Source organism: Cuculus canorus, chromosome Z, assembly GCF_017976375.1.
Source record: "Cuculus canorus isolate bCucCan1 chromosome Z, bCucCan1.pri, whole genome shotgun sequence".
NCBI classification, from domain to species: Eukaryota; Metazoa; Chordata; class Aves; order Cuculiformes; family Cuculidae; genus Cuculus; species Cuculus canorus.
In genome coordinates, this window is record NC_071441.1 from 25,666,405 (window position 1) to 25,688,995 (window position 22,591).

At 37.3% G+C, this 22,591-nt stretch overlaps 1 protein-coding gene across 7 annotated transcripts in view; it reads right to left on the reverse strand.

The window, feature by feature from the left end:
• The window catches only part of PIP5K1B (phosphatidylinositol-4-phosphate 5-kinase type 1 beta), a 101,310-nt gene that overhangs the window by 13,444 nt on the left and 65,275 nt on the right, over positions 1 to 22,591 (reverse strand). For all 7 annotated transcript variants that reach the window (XM_054054811.1, XM_054054807.1, XM_054054812.1 and 4 more), the window contains 6 exons: positions 19,154 to 19,365; positions 16,783 to 16,866; positions 16,637 to 16,685; positions 16,007 to 16,091; positions 12,066 to 12,221; positions 11,178 to 11,322 (listed from right to left, as the gene is read on the reverse strand). In XM_054054811.1, coding sequence (XP_053910786.1) covers positions 11,178 to 11,322; positions 12,066 to 12,221; positions 16,007 to 16,091; positions 16,637 to 16,685; positions 16,783 to 16,866; positions 19,154 to 19,365 — 731 coding nt within the window. The remainder of the gene's footprint in view (positions 1 to 11,177; positions 11,323 to 12,065; positions 12,222 to 16,006; positions 16,092 to 16,636; positions 16,686 to 16,782; positions 16,867 to 19,153; positions 19,366 to 22,591) is intronic.

Consider the following 22,591-nt stretch of genomic DNA (forward strand, 5'->3'; position numbering starts at 1 on the left):
AATTAGAGATAAACTCTGCAAGTAAGGAGGACTCATCTCCTGCATGAAGAATTGCTTATTAAAAGGAGAAGCATAGGAAAACTGTTGCATGACAGTGTATTTCCATACACCTTCAATATCTGGAGGTTTTTCTCTGTTTAGAAGAACGTGTACTGTGCACTTCGCAAAGCTAATCCATAACGTGTACAAAGGAGAAAGTGGAAATGTCAAGTCACTGCCATGTTAGTTTGCAGCTGAAGCCCATGCTGGCATCAGTACAAAAGCAACTGCTTTTGCCAGGAGCTGAACTCTGCTGCAACTGCAGTGTAGAGCTTACGTGTAATAATGCAATGACACTTCATTAGTTACAGCTGCTTAGTTAGAAATCATTTTCATAGCAGAATATGACAATCATTTTGTTTGTTGTACTTGCCTTGCAATGACAGCATGAAGAACATGCATCTCAGCTGTCTAAGTGATACGAACTACATGACGATAAGCGTACGAACAAGATCTCTATTTTCCTATAAAAAGTGAGAAGAGCAAGAAGTGCTGGCCTTTTTTAAGGTTGCATCCCTCATGCTAATGTGGGTCCTATTTTAGAAAGCCTTAAATATTTTGTCCCTATGGTGAAGCGAGGGAAAAAGCCATACTTTGACCTTCTAAATCAGCACACTTCGACATATTTAATCAAAAAACACGCTCAAGTTCTCTTCCTCTTGAGTAGAAAATAAAATAAAACCTCCACTTTCCAAAGTCCCTCTAAAATGCTCTCTAGGACATGAGATGCAAAAAAATCCTCACCCAAATTTGGCCACAAGATCTTCAGGAGGAACAATTAATTAGACTGATTTTCTGCAGATTTGTAGAACAGTATAAATTTTACACATTTTAATCTAGGGATGATATATGTAAGAGCCTATTAAGCTTCTAAGGAATAAAGGTAAAAACCCCACACTTTGTCAAGGAACTAGTGTAACTGGGCAGGAATCTAGAAAATAATAATAATAAAATATAATAGTAATATTAATTAAAAAAAATTCAAGACTAGAGTCTTTCAAACCTTCCCACACTTTAATTACTATTTTTATGCTTCATATTTTATTTACACTAAACCAAAGTGACAGTTTTAGAAATAAAAGACCTCTGTTTTCATCATGGAAAAAAATCCCTTGCCTCATCACAATGTAACTACTTGCAAGGCAGCCTGCAGGACATATAGAACTCTTCAGTCTCCTTTCCAAGTCACTGCACAGCCTTAGAAGAATAGCAGAAACAGTGCCAGGTAGTAACAACTAACTGAAGCAGAAGTTTGAGCCACATTTTGGTTTGGTTTTTTTTTCCTCATGCAATGAGAACAGCTCTTGTATGAATATAATTATCAGCTTCTTTTGGACAGTGCCAAAATACAACAGTCATTAATGAGAATGAGCTACTGTGTCTCCCTTGTTGTGAAGAACTGTAATAAAAATAGGCTTTGATGTCTATCTTTGGATGTCAAATATGTTTTCCTGTAGCATATCCCACAGAATATTTACCCCCTAAATAGCAGCACATTTGCCATGTCCAATGTATTTAAAAATTCTTGCATGATCTTTTGAAAAAATTATCAGCTCATTGTGTCATGAGTTTAAAATCTCTGTGTATAGAAGGTAGTCTGTTTTGTTCTAAGCTAAATTAGAGTCAGTTTTGTGACTGTAACTCAGTTGCTCTAAGTAACTTCATTCTCTGAAAGAAAACTGCATGTTTTTTGGACAGTTTCTTTCTAGAAGTGATAACACAGGGCATTGGTATGCAGAAAGACCAATTCTTATCCTTACAGTAACCAAGGCCATCTTCGAGCTGGCAATAAAGGGCCACACCTGCAAGGAGAGGTGGACAGGGCAGGTTACCCTAAACTGAACAACAGAGTATTCCATCCCATATACATCATACTTGGTATAAACTGCGAGACCACAAGGGTCTTGCCCTCTTCTGCGATGGTCAACATCCAGTGAGGACCTTGTCTGTCTGTAACTCCTGATCCTGCACCTGTGCATTCCTGAACCCAGTTCCTGAGTCCAGCTCCCTCCTAGCCACGGACCCATTCCCTTGTGTCTGACCTACAGTACTTGTGGTGACGCATAGTCATCAAGGGGTGGGGAGGGGGTGTGATCTCTAATTATTTTCATCATTATTATTATTATAATTTTATAAAACTGTACTTTTAGTTTTCAACCCACAAGTCTTTTTCCTCTCATTTTCCTTTCCATGGCAGGAGGGGGAAGGGAACTGGGAGTCCAACTTAATGGTTTTAGCTGCCAAAATTAGCTGAGTCAGGGCTAAACCGTGACATAGTCATAAAAGTGCCTTGAAGGATAAATGAGCAGTAAAACTATTACTATAAGGTTCAATTTTATATCAGCTGTTGCAGAAAACCTACCTACATACATATACATGTGAACAGGGACAACAGGTATTTATGGATCTGTTGAACTAAATGCATTAATTAGTCTAATGTTTACAATGTAGAAATATTGCATCACCTGTAAAACCCAACTTTGCATTTAATTTCAGAAATTACATGAGTCTGAAAAAAAAAGTAGGTCAAACATGGCAAAACTCCCTTGTAATAGCTCATTAACACTGTTGACAAGCATCAAAACTACAGAGCTAAGAAAACAGGAGATATGACTGATCTTCTAAATGCTGCTTCAAGTGAATGAATCTGACAACGAGTCTGTGCTACTACACTCACACTAATAGCAAACCATGACACGTGAATCAGAAAACATCACAGTAAGCACATAAATTTCACAACAGTCAACAAACATATATAACTTTGCAGGTGCTAATTAAAATCACGAGGCCTGTCATTTTTGTACCTGACATATATATGTAGCTGAAAAGAGATGGTGTAAGCAATCACAATATAAGAACTCATTACTCAGTATTTTGTAATCTTGACTAAGATCCAAATCCACTCTGAGAGGTACACAGAGTTTATCAGTCCTTGGAGGGACCTACACATAAAATCTGTTCTGAGAATCTCCCCTGGATCTTCCTTCACCAGAAGAAAATAAGATAATGAAATTAAGACTTGCAAGGATGAGTATAGTAGAGGAAACACAGCACACAGACAAATTCAGTCAAGGAAACATTTGCTTATGTATTAAATAGCTACTACAATTATTGGAGCTTCACATGCATAGCTGTGTGTTTAACCGAACAATAACTTCAAAATTTCAACTTAAAAAAAGTATAGGCTTTCTTTTTACTTATCAACAACCAAGTTGCTTCCAGAAACACTGGCTAAATAATTTATAAAAGTTCTTTTTTTCCCGTGAGGGAAAACACTTATGATCTTTCTAGGGCTCTACTAAAACAACTTACAACAAAAAGTGCTGCAAATAGGGATTAAACTGCTGAATAGGGTTAGATCCAATTAATTTATTAAGCACAAGCAGAGGCATTCCTACTTCAGTACATATACAGAGATCTTCACAAGAAAGCTCACAGCAACGTAAGAGGCTGCTTTTAAAATGCACCAAAAGGAAAAAAAAAACTAGAAAACCAACACACTGTTCAGATTGCAATATCAAATTATGTCATTCTGTTCATTCAGCATAAGGAGGCAAAGGATCGCATCAAATTAGGAAACACGAAGATGACTACTCACTCTTTAAACTGGAAGGTTATTATAATTGTGCAAACTGGCTTACGATACAGCAGTACTTCTCAAAGGAACATAGCACAGAGAACCAAAGTATGAAGCAACATTGTGTGTTTCATGATACAGCAATTTGGCACAAATTAAGACAAGACTCACTGCTTTCAGACATATAATGCTGTTTTTACATTTACAGCAGTAAGAGTAAAAAAAATACCCACAGAAAGGTCACATATGTATATTTTCTGGTGAAGGACACATTCTTGAGCTAATATTTCTTCAACAGGACTATCAATGTCTATTCCCTAACAAGTGCTAATCCTAATTACCTGACGGCAAGGTCAGATAATGTCATGAATACCAGCAGAACTTCAGATCTACAATGGCCTGCTGCAAACACAACATTAACTTTTCAGGAAGTTTTTATTTTTCTAAATGGATGGAGCTACTTCCTGAACATTTTACTAAAGAAGGGTCCCTTGGTATTAAAAGTGAAACAAACTTTGGAAGAGAGCAAAGTCTTCTCACTCTGCTTTGAGATTGCCTACCTCTGTAGTGCTAGAATTCAAGAAAGACTCAAAACTAGGGGGTGACATATCATTATTCACCAGAACTTTTATTGGAAACTTCAAGACAGTACTTTTGAGCAAAAAATTAAACAGATATGATGCAAAGAGAGTACCATATTTATTTACTGCTCTCTTGTCCATTAATTATTATATTTGCTTAATATCCTGTTGAGCTACATAGTATTGGCACTCTTTCTAGAGCTGTTCTGAGAGGATGAATTTTTGGAACAGGAAATACAGTCATCCATGAAAGTACATAGGCTACTTACCTAGAAAAATTATGTAACTTTTACATACCAATATAGACCTATAGGTGTGGAGCAGGACACCTAAAAGGTCTCTGAAGGCTGATTACAAAACATCGCTCTGGCTCACTTGTTCAAAGCAGACCAAGAAACTTCTGTTCATAGTCCTTTCAATTTTTGTTAGGTCCTTCTTCCATTGTCAGGGACACTGACTTTTGCCTTTCAGGACAGCACTGATCTGCTCTAAGGACAGAACCTCTGCTTTACCAAATACTTGCCTATCTTACAAATTTTCATTAAGGAGCTATTCCCACTGGGTATTCTAAAAAAAATATTTTTGTTACTGCTTTCTTGCCACTCTTCACAGCTAAATTATTAAAAATTATTCAGAATCTCTAATAAAGACAAATATGCTATGGCAAAATATGAGGTCTCTAGTTTTGCCACAGTTACTAGTAATTTCTATTTACAGTTTCTAGCCTTTATGTTATACAGAAGCCTCAGAACATCAGTGGAAAAACAAATAGTTTATATCCGAGAATCAGTCAGCTGTCCTTGCTTTGCTGGACTTAATGTCTATTCTGAATTCTTTTGCTATATGGTATTTAATCTTGAATCTAAATACCTATGTAGAGAAAACAGTTAGAGTGGTTTCGCATGCTTAAATAATACATCAGTAGAGCAGCATTATAACCACACAGATTACTTTAAACAAGATTTATAAGAAAGCAAATTATTTTTTTCCATACTCATTCATTATTAAGAATTCTCTAACACCTCAATGATTAAAAGATTAAGTGTAAATGGTTCTTTAATGCAGAAAGAAATGCATTTCTTTTTTCAGGAAATCCAGATGCTTCACTGATCCCTTGGTACTAATACTAACTACTCCGTGCTTGACACTAAGGACTGACAATCCTTAGCCATTTACACCAAATCCCAGGATTACTCAGTATTATTCTGGCTATGAAAGTAACTCATATTACAACTTAGAATTGAGTGAAAATCTAGCAGGATAGGGCAATTTCAGATTAATCTTTCTTAAAACTATGAACTTCACAAGATAGGGATCATCATACTAGATATATGTATGAAGTTTCACTTCAGTGAAACAGAGGTTTTGTACAATTTCAACAGTTTCAATTTTTAGATTGAAAAAGAGAGAATAGCCAAGCAAAAAAACATTTTTACAGTTCTTTTCTCCCATTCAATAATGACAGCCACAAGGAGTGTGCTCAACTATGCTGTTGCTCTCCTACTGCTAAAGCAGCCTATTTCATCTGGGTTCTTAATTAAACAGAGAAAAAAAAGAAGCAAAAGTAATTCCTCCACAGCAGTACTGGGAAAGCCTTGTTTTCCTTTAAGGCACAATTACGTATTGCTTCAATCATAACCAAATTTTCTTTCTTTTCCATGGGGATTCCCCCAGTGTCTCAGTGCATCTGTTCCTAGCCTTAGAGCATTCAAGTAGCTGCTTATTTTCATGAAGCTTGCATGAATTTAATCATCTTTGAATCAGACTCAGACAAATTTATCTAAGCTTCAGAAGCCAATGGTGGTGAGTGAGTGGACAGACTGAACCTTTTTTTAACAAAAACCTTTGTTGACATAGAAAAACAAACTGGCAAAAGGTATTATTAAGTATTCCTTACAAAAGTAAATCTAATACCTACAAATCCCTTACACTGAAAAAACATAACATTTTACTTTTATTTTCTAAGCTATCTTTGAAAAGCTAGAAGGTTGAATAGAACGTCAAGACATGGGACAGAAGGGAGGTACAGAATACATAAGGAGAAGCAATAATTATGTTTCATATAAATAATTTTCCTAGGCTAAACGTATCTGAAGAATTCATCAGTCTTCCTTACATAACCCACACTATTTTGTCATTTCTCTAAGGACAGAGAAATGAAATACTCTTATGCATCAAGGGATTTTGTTGGGTTTGTAACTTGAAGAGATGAGACCTGCCATAAGCTACATTGGAAAGAGACTTTCTGTTGTATCTTCAAACTCCTGTTTAAAACATTTCCAGAAGCACCTGTAAAGACATTAACCTTCAGCTCTTCACAACTGTAAAAGCAACATAACTCAACAATAGTCATACTATTCACGACATTCAGATTTGTCTCCTTTGATTTAATTAATCACTTGTAAGTACTTTACCTGGAAGATGGAAAAAACCTATTATCACTTCTGCTATAAAAATAATCCCTGTTATCATATTTAAGTACTGCATTTCCTAAGATAAAGCAAATAAGCCCTTTCAAAGAAGAGTATTTGGACTCAAAATTGAACGTACATTCTACTGGACATCTACAGACCTTTTAGTTTTAAAATATCTCTGCACCAAATATAAATCTACTTGAGGATGAATTGAAAAACTCTGAAAATTCAAATATAAGCAATAAATTGTCAGTTTTGTTTTCAAAATAAAAGAATTTTTGGCATTGCTTATGACAGAACCACCTGACTGAGAAACAGCTTGACAGAACAGAAACCAGCTGTCTTCTGACTAACAAGGAAGCCTACATTTGCTGAATAACGTCACTTTTGTCCATTTTTTTTATTTTTACTTCCTTTTTTTAGATAGATTTCCTTTTGTGTTAAAAAATATAGCTATCTTCCCCTCCCCACTACTCTTACCAGTTCCTCTTCACATTGTTTGGGTAACACCTTGAGTATCCTCTAACTCTTCAAGGACTGAGGAATAACTTGGTGAAAAATAATCAGCTAGCAGTCTGGAAAAACACTCCTAATAAGCTCTATGTTTATGACTGCTGCTCAGGCTCTCTATTTTGCTTTAACCACAAGTCTCTAAATGCTGCTCTGCATTATCTACCACGCAGTTATGCTAGTTCTAATCTGTACCGAGCCAGGTCTCTGTAAACTCTCCTCACATGATACAGTCTCAGGAGCTTACTGGCTCAGCAAGTCACCTCTGTTTGCTTAACTACACTGGCAGCAGTTCCTTGTTTCCCATCACAAGTGCTGAGTCACCTCACAGAAAGATGGTGCTGAGCTCCTTTCTCATGTAGAATGCCATTTGCCTCTCCTTGGAGAATGTTTACATTCATGGTGGCTAGAAACTGAGGGTAATTCTGAAAAAACAAAGTTAAAAATATGGACCATGCTTCAAGGTATCCAGCAATATGACCACTCTCTTTTTAATGGAGCAAAAATATGTCTTCTCGCTGGTATGGGCATGTATTATTTGTTAGCATAAGTAAGAGTCAAGGAGCTGTACAGATGCAGTGTTATTACTATGCATGCAAAATTATTACTCTAAACCAGAGATTTTTGACTGATTACAAGGAAATTAATGTATTCTCTACTTTATGACAGGACACTCTGAAGGAGGAGGAAAAAAACCCGATGAAGAAGATGCCAAATTGTAATTCTATTAAAAAAATCAGAAGCAGAATGTCACAGCCATTTACACATTTGAAGACTGAAAGTGGGCTCACATTTGTAAACAAATATTTCATTTGGGCCTTGTTTCAAATACTGCTCCAGGCTTTCTGTTTATCAGAGACAAATGGCAAAGTAATGAATTCTGCATCACAACATTTAGTAATACTCAAAAGCAGAACTCCAGCAAGAAAAATCTAAGACATCTACAACTCAATGCATCATTGTAACATGGGTTTTTTAGCAGTTTTATTTCTCTGACAGCTTTTCTCACGGGAGGACTCAAGTTTCTCCAATGTACCACAAAAAAACATAAATAAAACTTCAGTTGGATGTATTATTTACTGCCATAAAGACAGAAGGACCTCCCTGCACTGATGAAGAAAGCAGAGGTGGATACAAAACCACAAATACCCAGAATCATCTTGGGAAAATTAGGTTCATACTGATTATGCATTTTCAATATAGGTTTAGAGACAACGTGATGGAGAGCAGCCCTGCTGAGAAGGACTTGGGGATGCTGATTGATGAGAAGCTTGACACGAGCTGACAATGCACGCTTGCAGCCCAGAAGGCCAACGGTATCCTGGGCTGCATCAAAAGAAGGGTGGCCAGCAGGGTGAGGGAGGTAGTTCTGCCTCTCTACTCCACCTTTGTGAGACCTCATCTGGAGTATTGTGTCCAGTTCTGGAATCTCCAACATAAGAAGCATATGGAAATGTTGGAACGGGTCCAGAGGAGGGCTACAAAGATGATCAGAGGGCTGAAGCACCAGCTCTATGACAACAGGCTGAGAGAACTCGGGTTGTTCAGCCTGGAGAAGAGAAGGCTCCGAGGAGACCTTATAGCGACCTTCCAGTACCTGAAGGGGGTCCTACAAGAAAGCTGGTGAGGGACTTTTTCAAGGGCATGCAACGACAGAACAAAGGGGAATGGGTTTAAATTGGAATGGGGAAGATTTAGATTAGACATTAGGAAGAAATTCTTCACAATGAGGGGGAAGAAGCACTGGAACAGGTTTCCCAGGGAAATTGTGAATGCCTCATCCCCGGAAGTGTTCAAGGCCAGGCTGGATGGGGCCTTGGGCAGCCGGTCTAGTGGGAGGTGTCCCTACCCATGGTAGGGGGTTTGGAGCTGGATGCTATTTAAGATTTCCTGCAACCCAAAGCATTCTACAATTCTGTGCTTAGCAGTTTTTTCTTAAATCCTAAAAGAAAGCTGTTAGTTATGACAAGGAAGTGAACCCTCATGAATTGTACTGAGACTGCGACATTAACCAGCACTTGGTCTGGCAAAAAAAAATTGCCACCTAGCCCCAACTGAAGAGGATAAAGCTAAACCAGCAAAGATGTTACCTGGTCAGCCCTCATGGCAGATCTCCTGGCTACGAGGCACAGCCTTTTGTTTGGACACAGCCATGGAGAGTGTTACACATTCATGGATGCCCATACAAGGTCTGCTGCATTAGAGAACGCGTCCTTGCAAACCTGGACTGCAGGCACTACAGTTCCAATCTAACTTTTTAAGATAAGGATGTGCAATGTAATTGCATAACTGACAACATGTACAACATTTTAGATTATTTCATTGTCTGAACCACAATTGGAGAGTAAACAAGTCTAAATATACAATCAAAGTGTAGATCTGCTGAAGTCTTATTTATTTTAGAATTATTCTGGAATATCTTTACAGGAATATCTTTACAGCACTGACCCACAACATTTCTCTACAATCAATCTAGGGAGAGTAAAGTGTTTTTTAAATATTTATTTGTGGTAAATCTGAACTCCTTCTCCAGACAGCTCTGCAGTTCTCTTTTGCTGACTGATGCTAAGACAAAAGTACTTCTGTAGTTTTATTGAATACTTAAAGCAAATTTAAAAAAAGCAGTGCTCTATATTCTTATTTCTTTGCTAGAACTTATTGAAAGATCATGGAATACTGAAGTCCTACAGCTTTGTCACAAACTGGGCACAAACAACAGAAGTTGAATTGAAAGAACTCTATTTCAACTAATGTGTATTCATTAGTAATTTTATTTTCTAAAGCTCATGTAGATGCATTTTGGGATTACTTGTGATGTCTCTGTAATTAAAACTTCATCTTGTTACACCCCAAATCATACCTAATTTGAAATGTTTACAGCAAAACATCAGACCTATGAGAGATGCCACATCAGTGAGATTTATTTTAACTTAATGAAAATGGAAGCTGCAAATATCATTTTGATCAAGTAACTCTGCAAGTAATTTTACTTTTTATGAAAATGCAGTTGGTCAAATTTTAATGAGGTAAAATCCTACTGCCTCAATATTGCTTTTAAAATAACCTGATCTTTTCAGACAACATGCAGTTTGAAGTAAAGAACTACATTTTGGCCCATGTGTAAGCTTGTCAAATTTATATAGCACCGCATTGTTCAGGATTCCAAATTATTCCAAACAAAATCCAAGATATTTGAATTCACAGAGGTTACCCTTTTTGACAAAAACAGATAAAGAAATGGCTACTCCACAATATGACACTAAGTTAAAGAGATCAGCAAGCAGGCAAGAACACACAACACAGCACACATCAGGTGTATGAGGCAGAGTACAGCCACATACACAGATGATCTCCCAGCAAGGATTACTAACTGGCATAAGCATGGTACTGAACAACCATTGCTGAAGTACATTCAAACACAACTCAAATCACATACAAACCTGCTTATAAGCATTTGGACAACTTTTTTTTCGAGACCCTCCTGGTTTTAACCCTCTAGGTTTAAAATCAGATAGACTCCAGTCACACTCACGGGTGAAGCTTCATAGAAATTAACTTGAGAAAACAGTAATTTCAGAAGGACTTAAAGCAGATCATCGTGCATTGTACATTCAAAATAAAGATTGCAAATAGGTCCCTTTTCCTAGCATATCAAAGTTTTCTGCACATGTTTTAGGCTACAGCCAAGTACAAGCATTGTTTTTACCCTAGTGTTAATGTAGATTTGTTTATGTCATAGACTAAGGCCTAAAGCATGTTTTTGATGCCCAGTTTAGTTTTGGAACATAACAAAAAATTCAAAGTATACCATAACATTTTTTTCTGTGTTTACGCTTTCCATTTTGTGGCCCCAAAAGTAACACATATAATAACAAACAAATACTTAATAAATCCTGTGGGCTTACAGCACCCCTCCTTCACTGGAGAAGCTAAGAATAAGCTACAGAGACACTTGATCATTCTGCATTTTCTTTCGCAGGGCTTCCTTCCATTGCGCACATTGTCAGACTTTAAGCAAAATGGTGGGTAATCCTCTACTATGTATACAGCCTTTACCTGCTAGAATAAAGCATACGTTGATCACGTTGACAATGTTCATCTACATTCAAGGAAGAAGAAGAAATTGTGGTTGCCAAGGAAGCTGCTTCAAACAGAGATGGAGTGCTCGGCACTAGATCTGGCCGGTGGTGTGAACCTAGTACTGCATACACAAAATTAAAGAACAACATTAACAAAATTAATTTCAAATCAGATCCAAGAATCTTGCTGTAAATGTATGGGGTCACACAGTGCTCTGAACAGCTTCTTGAAGCTTCCTAATATGTTTGAATTGATGAGATTGTAATATTCTTGTGACCATATGCACATTCTTCTGCATTACAGGGTGAATTTCAGCTGCTAGCCAGTACATTCAGCAAAATATAGAGCAACCCTAAGGTCAAATATTAAACTATGGTACGTATATCTGATTAATTCTTCTAAGTTCTGGGACTGGTCTCACACTGCCAGGGCCCAGCTTTCAGATGGGATTAGGCAGCTGGTGGTGCTTCGAGCTTGGCTGCAGATGAGCTCTGAAAGGGACAAAGCTTGTATCTCTTCAGAAAAATTCTGGGAACAATGAACTGAGCCTCAAAACAATTCATGGGCCATGTCTGTTTCAAAGTCAGCAAAAAGAGCAACACTTTCTCTGGCTTTAATCTGATACCTGAGCTGGATAAATTTTTTTAGGATCCCCTGAAATCCAAAAGATTAACATCATACTATAATCTTGATTCTCACTTCCTGTTGCTCCTGAAGGTCCACTCTGCCAAATAAGACTAACACTCTCGACCTGAGAATAACCTGACTGAAGTTTTGAAAGATCAGCCAGACTGGAAGGTTTCTACAGCTTACACTAAATTCTGTAAAAAGCATTGTTTAGGCTGTTGATTTGAAAGGAATTACCTTCTTCATCAAGGCTGGCGTAGCTTTGTCCTTCAGCAAGAATGCCATGCTTTTCATCTTTCCACTCCTGGCTAACCACACACACTATTTCTTGTGATGCAGCTTTTAGGGCTGTGATGGAATTGCACCATTTCTTTGAAGGTGAAGACTTTAAACCTGCGTTACCAAGTGAACATAGGTATTGACTGTCATCTTATCTCCCTGCACATCATTAACAACATAGAAAAGCAAGTAATCTATAAAGCTTGAGTTTCTAAATACAAACAAAGAATACAACCAGGTACAAAACAAATTATCAAGTATTATATTAAAACTAGACCCAAAGGCATTGTTGTTTTATCTATGAGTGAAGTACTTTTGTCTTTTTCTGGGGCTTCCTACTGCTCATAGGACAAAAAAAAGAAAAGGTTAACTGATGTATAAATCAGTTAACCAATTTATACATCACTAAGTCACAAATCTGTAGAGTATCAACCCATGTAAACAAAGACAGAGTGATACAGAAAAAAAACACCCAGAAGACAAGAAATTTGGAGTATTCTGAGAGGTTATGATAATTTCCTTGATCTGTGAACTACTGCTATATAACGATGCATGTGCTACTGTAGAAATCCCACTGTGTGGATGACAGTGATATGCATCAAACGTCCTCTTTGGGTAAAACAAAAATTCCCAAAATGTTGATGACATGTACACTTAGATATGAGTATCCCCTTTCTAATTCTTACTGAAGCCTGTCTACTTACAATAGCATTTTAAGTAAAACTCTAGCATCTGACCATTACCACTACGACTGGACCACGATTCCCATTTGTAATTCTTCTCCAGAAGGGTGCCAGCTAGTTAATTTAGTGTTTTCAGCCACTAGCTGCTAACCTCCATGCATTGGCTTCAAGGTTACTTCAGATGCACTGCAATAGTTAATATTGTGCTCTACTACAAAATAAATATGAAAAGCGTCAAAGCCATTTGGCTAAAGACTGAAGAAAAGAATCAATCCGTGGCTTCAGGTTATTGTAAAAAAATAAATAAATAACATACTAGATAGCTCCTTAGCTAGCCTCTGCCCAAGGCTGAATCTGTTTATCATGTTTTTATTGTTATTTACAGAGGCTTGTTCTGTGTACTAGTGGAAAATGCACACTTCCAGAACACAGCTTAAGAATTCAAACTGAACTGTCTAAGTCAAAGTTTAGAAACAATGTTCCTGAAGACAGGAGCTCTCTCAATTCTTTATTTTAGGAAAGAATGATAATGCAGTGAATCCATATGAAAGTAGATGAATAGCATTATATTCAGACCAGATAAATAAGAGTGGCATATTAAGACATGATAAGGTTAATGATAAATGGAGAAATGAGATGGACACAGTAAGATTAGAGAGAAAATTACACATGATATCTGTAACTGTACATTCTAGTTTTCAAATACAAAGCAAGTTAAGTCTTTTGTTGACATGAACCTAGCAGTCAGAATAAGAAAGAACTGAAAAAAAGAACTCAGATGTTCAGGAAACATATAAACATGCACAACACATTTATTTCGTCCAACAGCTAGAGGTATCAAGCTGTCTACTCCTTACTCTCTATTAGTGCAGAACAGTTCCTTTGAGTCTTGTCTCAGACAATGGAGCTCCCACCAGCTCTCTAACAAAATTATCCTCAAGCTTAAAAGACCTGAGCCTCAGGATGCTCATTCCTCCTTTCAGCTAAATTTTGCTGCATATTTTGTCATATTATATCATATTCCTTAATTTTGATATTAATCATCCTTCTCTGAAGGATTTAATGTTTAACACCTTAGTTTGTTTGTTTTACTTTGCTAATTTGTGACAGTATTTGTAGCCATTCTTGTTTCATGTAAATCTCATTTACTTCTATCCTTCACTTGTAATTTGTTCTAGCTCTATTTACATAGGTTTGTTTCTCACTCCAAGTAACTAATGACAACGTTAAGAGACCAGCGTAACACTGATTGAAAAGGTATTTACAAAACACCTTCTATCAGTTTGACATAACGCTGTATGCTCAATATTCCTTCTGTAGTAATCTACTCAAATGTCCAATCCATATTTTGACATTCAACTCAAAAAAAAACCCCACAATTCCACATGTAGGATTATCAAACGGCTAACTAGGGTCCATTTTTGAGTTTAAGTTCCTCTATAAACTATGTAGTTCTAGCCAGTCAATTTACATTCACTTGTCAAGAACTCTGCTTTATAAAAGCCATGCAACTCATAAAACACTGTTTCCTAGAGTAGAGCTAAGTAGAAACATCCTCTCCCTCATCCCACTGGTGGGGTGACTGTCTGTGTGTGGCTCAGCTGCCCACCGGTGTTAAATCACAAAATACAGGAAGAACTTGCCTACGTAGAATCAATTTACTCTGCAGCCACAATGCCTTAAGAGAATCTACAGTTTCAGGGTCTACTTTAACTTAGAGAAATAAGTTAATTTTATTTGAGAGAAGTAATAATATTTAAATTGTTGGTGCAAGACTTAAAATTAATCCTCTGGACTACTCTCAGGAGCAAAGTTAATCTGTACTAATGATGAGTTTCTCTTGGCTTTTTTTCTTTATCCCTGTGGATTTGGTTTATGTGGCAAGGTTTTGGTAGCAGGTGGGTTACAGGAGTGGCTTCTGTGAGAAACTGCTAAAATCTTCCCCTCTGTCCAATAGAACCAATGCCACCAGCTCCAAGATAGACCTGCTGCTGGCCAAAGCTGAGCCCATCAACAATGATGGTAGTCCCTCTGGGATGACACATTTAAGGTGAAAAAACTGCTGTACAACAGCAGCCTGAAGAAGGAAGTGAGAATATGTGAGAGAAATAGCCTTGCACCAAGGTCAGTGAAGAAGGAAGGAGAGGTGCTCCAGGCACCAGAGCAGAGATTCTCCAGTAGTCCACAGTGCAGGCTGTTCCCCTGCAGCCCACAGAGGTCTGTGGTAGAGCAGATAGACAGCTGCAGCCTGTGGAGAACCCCACTTCAGAGCAGGTGAGTGCTCCCAAAGGAGGCTGCGACCCCATAAGGGACCCATACTTGAACAGTTTGTAAGGAATCACAGCCCAAGGGAATGACTTCTATTGGAGAAGTTTGTCAAGGACTGTCTCCTGTGGGAGGGACCCCACACTGGAGCAGGGAGAGAGAGTGAGGAGGAAGGAGCAGTAGAAATAACACAACCCTCATTCCCTGTCCCTCTGATCAGTGGGAGGAGGTAGGTAATTCAAGAGTGAAGTTGAGCCTAGGAAGAAGGGACAGGTGGAGAAAAGTATTTAAAAGACTTGGGTTTATTTTTCACTATCCTACTCTGATTTTATTATTGGTAATAAACTAAATTAATTTCCCCAAGCTGAGTCTGTTTTGCCTTTGAGTTTGTGGAGTGATGTCTCTGTCCTTACCTTGCCCACAAGCCTTCTCTTACATTTTTCTCTCCCCTGTCCAGTTGAGGACAGGGAGTGATATAGTGGTGTGGTGAGCACCTGACATCCAGCCAAGATCAACCCACCACACTCTGTAAGTAGCCGACAGTGATAGCTATCTTACCTTTGAGAATGAATTAAAAGATTGAGGGGGGAGAAATGGAGGGGAAAACTAGAAAAAGACAATAGTGACAAAGAAAAAATGTTCTATTAATATCCAACTTCTGATTTTTCCCTTGGTAAAGTGCAGAAGAAATCGATATCAAAGGGCAAAATGCCCTTTTCAAACATATTGGAGATGTTTTGCAAATTAAATAAATTAAAGTCAATGGGAGTATTCCTATGAATAACAGATGCAGGACAGAACACATCATTAAATCATAATATTTATATCAACTTCTGGAAATGTAAGTGCCATTTGACGTTGAAGAAAGGCTTCTTTTATTGCCAAGACAGCAGTGTTACAAGGTAATAATTATAAAAATATCTAAAAGGGTAAAAGCAACAACTGTCTTACCTTGAACTTTCTTGAAAACTCTTGTACTCATAAACTTTAAAAATCTATCTGCATAAAAACTTGGTCGGTGAACTGAAACAGTGTCCTATAAGATTCAAAAAGGTTTCAGTCACATTTTCCATAAGCAAACCACAATTAAAGTGTCAAGAAAGAAGCCGTACACCTCAGGTAAACTATACATGTTAGGCATACTCAAAACAAGTGAACCCAAAAAGTCTTCCCTTTTTAAATGTTAATTCTTTAGAACTTTTCTTTAAGTATTTAATTTATGAAATGATGAGTTACGAATTATACAGCTATATTCTGCAAAATCTTCCTAGCATTTGAAATGCTTTTTTTTACATCATGTACATTTTTCAGTTACAGATCCATCAAGATCCTTCTAATTGGTCTCTGTCTTGCATAAGTTATAAGGACAAGCTCATCATTTTAGATTGGTCTTGAAAGACCAACAAATAAAATCAGAACACGTATTGAAAAATAGACGTAAAAGATTTCAGCAACAGCACAAACTACTTAGTGATGATAGGCTACAAATATAATAGACCTAGCTCCTTCCAGGTCAATGCAAGTCAAAGTTCTGTTAGCTAAAGTTATCAGCAATTAAAAAATATGATAAAACCTGCTTACCCCATCATAAACAAGAGCTTTCCAAGAATGTTCCAGCTTCTTCATTAACCTAGACATACAAAACCAAATCAAAACTACTTCATAAAATTACCACTTTAAGTAATTTTAGAAGAGCTTATTCAATAACAAATTGAAATTCAACTTACCTATAAGACTGAAGAATATCAATAATCCCCATAAACAGCAGCAGTTTTTCTCCTTTATGGCTTTTAGCTGGGATCCCTCCCATTCTGAGAGAAACAAGAACAGAGTTAGATTATCTTCCAAGATATCTCTAATCATCAGTCAGCAGGTGAACTGCACCTGCTTGCAGACCCAAAGAAATAACGCACATTAAAGCTAGATTCCACAGTGCAAAGTTAGTCAAATGTGGGTCACTGCATACAATTGATTTTAAATGGCAAACCTAAAGCACCCGAGATCCAGTGGTAAATACCATTATAAATTAGTATTTTAGGATAACTTTTAGATAGTATAGGAGAAGTTTAGACCATCTGAAAACAAGAAAAAAGTATACAGCAGTTTATAACTATGGAATAGGAGTAATTTTGCCTAGCTAAAGGAGTATTCTGTCACTTTACTGATCACATGAAACAAAACAGCAGAGAACCTGCACATTACTACTAGTCTAGAAAGGTTTTGTGTATTTTTCACTAAAAATTAGGTATATCCTTTCAAAAATGTCTTTACAGACAGATTAAGGACAGAAAAAGTAACTGAGAAGCCTGACTGCCTAGTTCAGACTTGGTTCAGAGTATTTACAGCCATGACCTTAAAGAATTGCTCATCTTAAAATCATCTCTTCCCACTCCACCACTTAGAAAAAAGGGTCCACTGATTTTAGAACCAGAAACCAAAAACCAGCTTTCAGTTTGTCAGCTTCTGTTGACACTGATGGACCCACTATAAAATCATAAGAAAAAAAGAGACTGAAGGTGCAGCACAGGCAATACCTTCAAATCTTTTTTACCAGTTTGATAAACAAGTAATACACACCTGAAATAGCTATTAAGACATAGTTGAGCAAGTATATTCCCCATTCTGCCACTAAAGCACAGCAGTCCCTTTCCCTGACAAAACAGGGCTACTCAGCTTTTTTGGGGGGGATGGCAAGGGGGTGTTTTTTATTATTCTAGACACAAAGAAAACAACGTAAGAACAAGTGTAGTTTAAATTATTGTAAAACCCTATTACTGTAAAGTCCAGCTCAAGTAAAAGGTCAGACATTCAGAAGTGTTCAGTGGTTTACAAAACTACATTCTGTAAGCTTTTCCTGGAAGTAAAATCAGCAGTTATCACTGCCGGGTTCTCATCCTCAGGCTTGTACAGCCTTATAATGAACCACAGCAGAAGACTGACCTAGGGATCTTTTTCGTAAGACCTAGGCTTATTTTCATCCACCTCATTGAGGTCTGACACACTATTAGTTGTGTCAGCATCAGAGAGGAGGCAGGCCAAGGAAGGACTCAAGTGCTGCAGTAGGTTTTCAGTAGGGGTACCACACTGCTCAGGATCTGGGCAGCAGTACATTAGCTCAAGCAATGTGGAAGCCCAGCTGATACAATCCATATCAGCTTTGGCTTTTAGTTAAAAAACAAAATCCAAACCCAACACCCCCAGAGATACCTGTGCAACACCTCCGCCACCACACAGAAGTATTCACTATCTTATGTGTGAATGTAAAAAAAGCCTGAGTGAAATTCACCTCTGTCTGATTTATATTCTAGAGCTCTGAACACCTGGAAACTCTCAATAAATGCTAAATAGCCCAATTATCCCATTTGTTTGCTGTAGATTTAAGGACACTGTATCATCAGTTGTATTTATCTAGACAACTCCTTTGAAAACCAGTAGAAGAGTAAATAAATCCTTAATCAAAATTAAATTATCCTTATAATGAAGCACTGATTATATAGAATGAGAATTATGTACGTTACTCACACTAACTCTGAACGCATTTCAAAGGAAACAACGAATATTGTCTATATACTTAAAATTTCTACTGCAGCTTTTGCTGCATAGCGAATTAACAGGAAAGGAGTGGTTCTTAATCTCAGGAAATACAGTTACATATTGAGTATACTATTTCGAGATTAAAATAACCATTCTAAGAATATCCATTTCAGTGCTAATAAATAGTTTATGTTTATGGCTCCTCAGACTGCTGTCAGTAAAATTAGATTATACTTGTGACTCATGTCATAGTTGTCTTATAACATCTCTTTTACAAATGAATGCACTTTTTCCACAAATAAGTCACTCTGAACTGACCAAATTTGCTGTAGTGTAAAGATGATCAAACTACTAAGAAATGTTTTAATTTCCTGCTCTGCAGTAAATCTTGATGGCACAACTTTTTTTTTTTGAAAACAGAAAAAAAAAAAAGGCTTAATCTTTCAGTTTCTGACATGTCCTGTACCACTGAATGTTTTGACTCTTAATACCAAGTGGCACAGACTAAAGAAACTCAATGTGCAAGTCTTAACAGTAACTTTAAGAGCAGGTTATGGCACTTACGTGTTTGTCGTCTCTGTAGTCACAGATTCCCCCGACTTCCCAGGGCCCTGAATAGACTCCATGGCTGTGGAATAGAGAACCTTCTGCCCTCCAGGACGTTTAGCATCTGATGTGCTTTGAGAACATTCTCCCTCTTTTTCCTTCATATTACTGTTCAGTATGTGGATTCCCAGTAGCAGACTGTAATCCATGATCTTAAAACTTTCTAGAACCTATCACCAAAGAAGAAAAGGCCATACTTAAACAAAAAAAAAATCCTACATACAATATAATAGTAAACAATCAATTACCAGCTCTACCATACATTTATGAACTATAGACATTTTTAAAATCACCGTTAAAGCACGTTCTAGACTTGCCTAGACCACTCTTTACTTCTCCTCCACCTCCTGTTTATAACTGAAGGAGCACTCTTGGAGAACTTCCAAATATCAAAAAATAGCATTTGCAACCATCACCTCATTAAAAACTGATGGAATTTGGGTACAAAAGTCATGTATCTCTCTTTACTAGACTAAATGGGGTCTATCTGAACTGCAAAGACAGTTTTATTTCTGAAGCATGACTTAATCAACCAGCCTTCTCTTCCAGCTCTACCAACCAATTTTGCTTCTGTCAGAAGGAAAGTTTCCTTTTTTATTTCATGCACATGTACTGTGGTAAGTTTCTCATCATATCTTCACCAAGTCTGGCATACTGCCATTAAAAGGAAACACAGTTCAAGTCCATAGGCGGACCTGAAATACAAGCAGCTGTGATCACATCTAGTAATGTAACTATAAGCTCTTATCAGACAGAAATTGTGTTAAATACCTTGTATAACAGCAGCGCTACAAGGAGGGAGAGAAAGCAGTAGCAACTAGGAATGATATGCTGTGCCACTCACTTCTCCTTTACCTCATAAGGATCACTAATGATTCCTGATACATTTTGGCACACAATGCTGTAAGATAATGGTGCCATTTTTGGCACAGAATCAAGAGTACATCCTTTCATTTGAGCAAGAACAAAACATAAAGGATGTCTACCAAGAGGACGGAGACTTCCTTTTCACAAGGAATTACAGTGAAAAGACAGTGGGTAATGGATAGAAGTTGCTCCCAGGGAGATTCCAAATAGATCCCAGAAGAAAATTTTTCACCATGAGAAGAGTTAAACATTGGAATAATTTCCCCAGGGAAGTGATGGATTCCTCTACACTGGATACTTTTAAGGGTCAGCTAGACAGGGTGCTGGGCTATTTCATTTAAACTATAGATCACCTGAAAAGGTTGGTTGAGATGATTCTTGAGGTCCCTTCCTAACTGGCATTCTATTAAAACCTGATTTTGCAGAGATGACAAATAAAGGACAGTAAGTCCAAGTATGTAATTTGATGAAGACTGTCACAGTATAAAAATTTTTACACAAAATATGGAGATGTCTTGTGAACTCTAGGACACACTATGCAAATCCATAATGGTATTTGTCAGAAATCACCAGGAAATATCTAGTGGTCCATGAAATTGAACTTACTATTTAACAGATCCCGAGAGATAATTTTAAGTCCAATCCCCAAGTAGGAAAGCCCTGTTACGCTCCATCTGTACTAAGGTACTGATTATATTAAGTAGAAGTTAAAGGCACAGTAAAATTGAATTCTTTTCAATCTCTGGCACTTATCTTCCACAAGGAACACGATACCTTAATTTTAGCACTGTTGTAAGCACTTCAAGTGAAGAAACAAAGCATAACGCACTGTGATCTAAGTGTAGAAAGGCACAGCCTCAGTCTGATTTCCAGACACAAAGTAGGAGTTCGGAAGAAATGGCAGGCTTGATCTTGTTCAGAGTAATCCTGCACACAGGTGGGTTAGTTCAAATGTAACAAGAAAAAGGTGTTAACATAGGGCCCTCAGCTCTTCACAGCACCCTGTGATGACAGAAGTCACACAGGGCTTCAGGACACAACTAAAAAGCACATTCTAAATTACCATACAACATGATAGTTATATTTTATAGTGCATTGTATGGGAATGTTGGTGTCTAATAAATTCCTGGTTTATGGTCACAAATTGCAAAAACAGTGTGGCTAACAGGTACAAAAGCACAGATAGTGTCAAATAAGTTCTACAATTTTTTTTTTTTACTGCTTGCTTATTGCTACCATTTATTCAGACTTTCTCAAAAAGAAATTACTATGTAACATATTCATTAGAAATAGGTAATCAGTGAATGTTTGCCACCAAATACTGAAAGTAGCTTTCAGGTAGTCTGAAAAAATACAACTCATCCTCTATAAAAATACTTGCCTTAGTAGTACAGTCAGCAACACTGTTTATGCATAGCCAGATTACAGCAGCTAGTCAGGCTTGGAAAAAGCATTGCCACTTTTATTTTACAGTTATAAACATACCTGCTGACAACTCTGTCTTCAACGCCTTATGAATTAGATGACATTATGACTTAACCAACACAACTTACATCTAGGATGGATGTAGACTTGTGGAAGGCTGTGGTATAATGTGTTCCTTGTTTTGTGCATGGACCTCTTATATGATAAAATTGATGCTTCTGAGTGCATTGGTTCACCACGGACACCTAAACCCACAGTACTTGTACTATACAATGGACTAAAAATCTCTTTGCTGTTTATGACTTTGTTCTAGGGTTACTGATATACATGACAAAAACAAGTAGCTATTTTGTTATTCCAGTTCATTATGAAATGGAAACACTTGTACATTGAATGGATTAACTGCAGTACACATTCTTATAAACAGCACATAACATATGAACTCTAGCCCTTGTTTCCAAAACATCCTATTCATGGCCCTAATCAGAGGCAGGATTATCTATTCTACAAAGTGTCTTCAGGATATCGTAATACGATCTGCCCCCGTCTGCCTACTGGTTTGATAAACAGTTCTGATTCCCTCCCTTAGAAATTTGATAATCAAACCAGCTACTCCTAATGCAAATACATATCTTTTGACCACATCTAAGCATCCTCTAGACCCCTGTTTGTTTGTAAGGAAAATTCTGGTAAGAAAAAATTAGCCAGAATAACAAGGAAGAATCTCAAGCATCAGCATTCATCAAATCTTACTTCATGTCAAACTCTTCAGTCTGTATTATGACAACAATTTTACTCCAGTCGGTGGGATTTCTCAGTGAATGTATCTGAAGGGTTCTCACAAATGTATCACCATTAATATTTAAAATATAAAACTATGATTATTTTTTAATGTGTAAGTAACATTTTGTACACATAGTTGCACAAACTAATCCCGTTCACCAATGAAAAGTTACAGAACGCAGCACATCAAGCTATTGCTGAACATGCAGCATATTGTGAGAACACAGAGGCATAAACCTTCTCCTGGGTTGCTTGCAAGTAGCTTTGATGATTTTAGGTGGAGCTGCTTTTGAGAAGCAGCAGCAAGTTTTTGCTACAAAC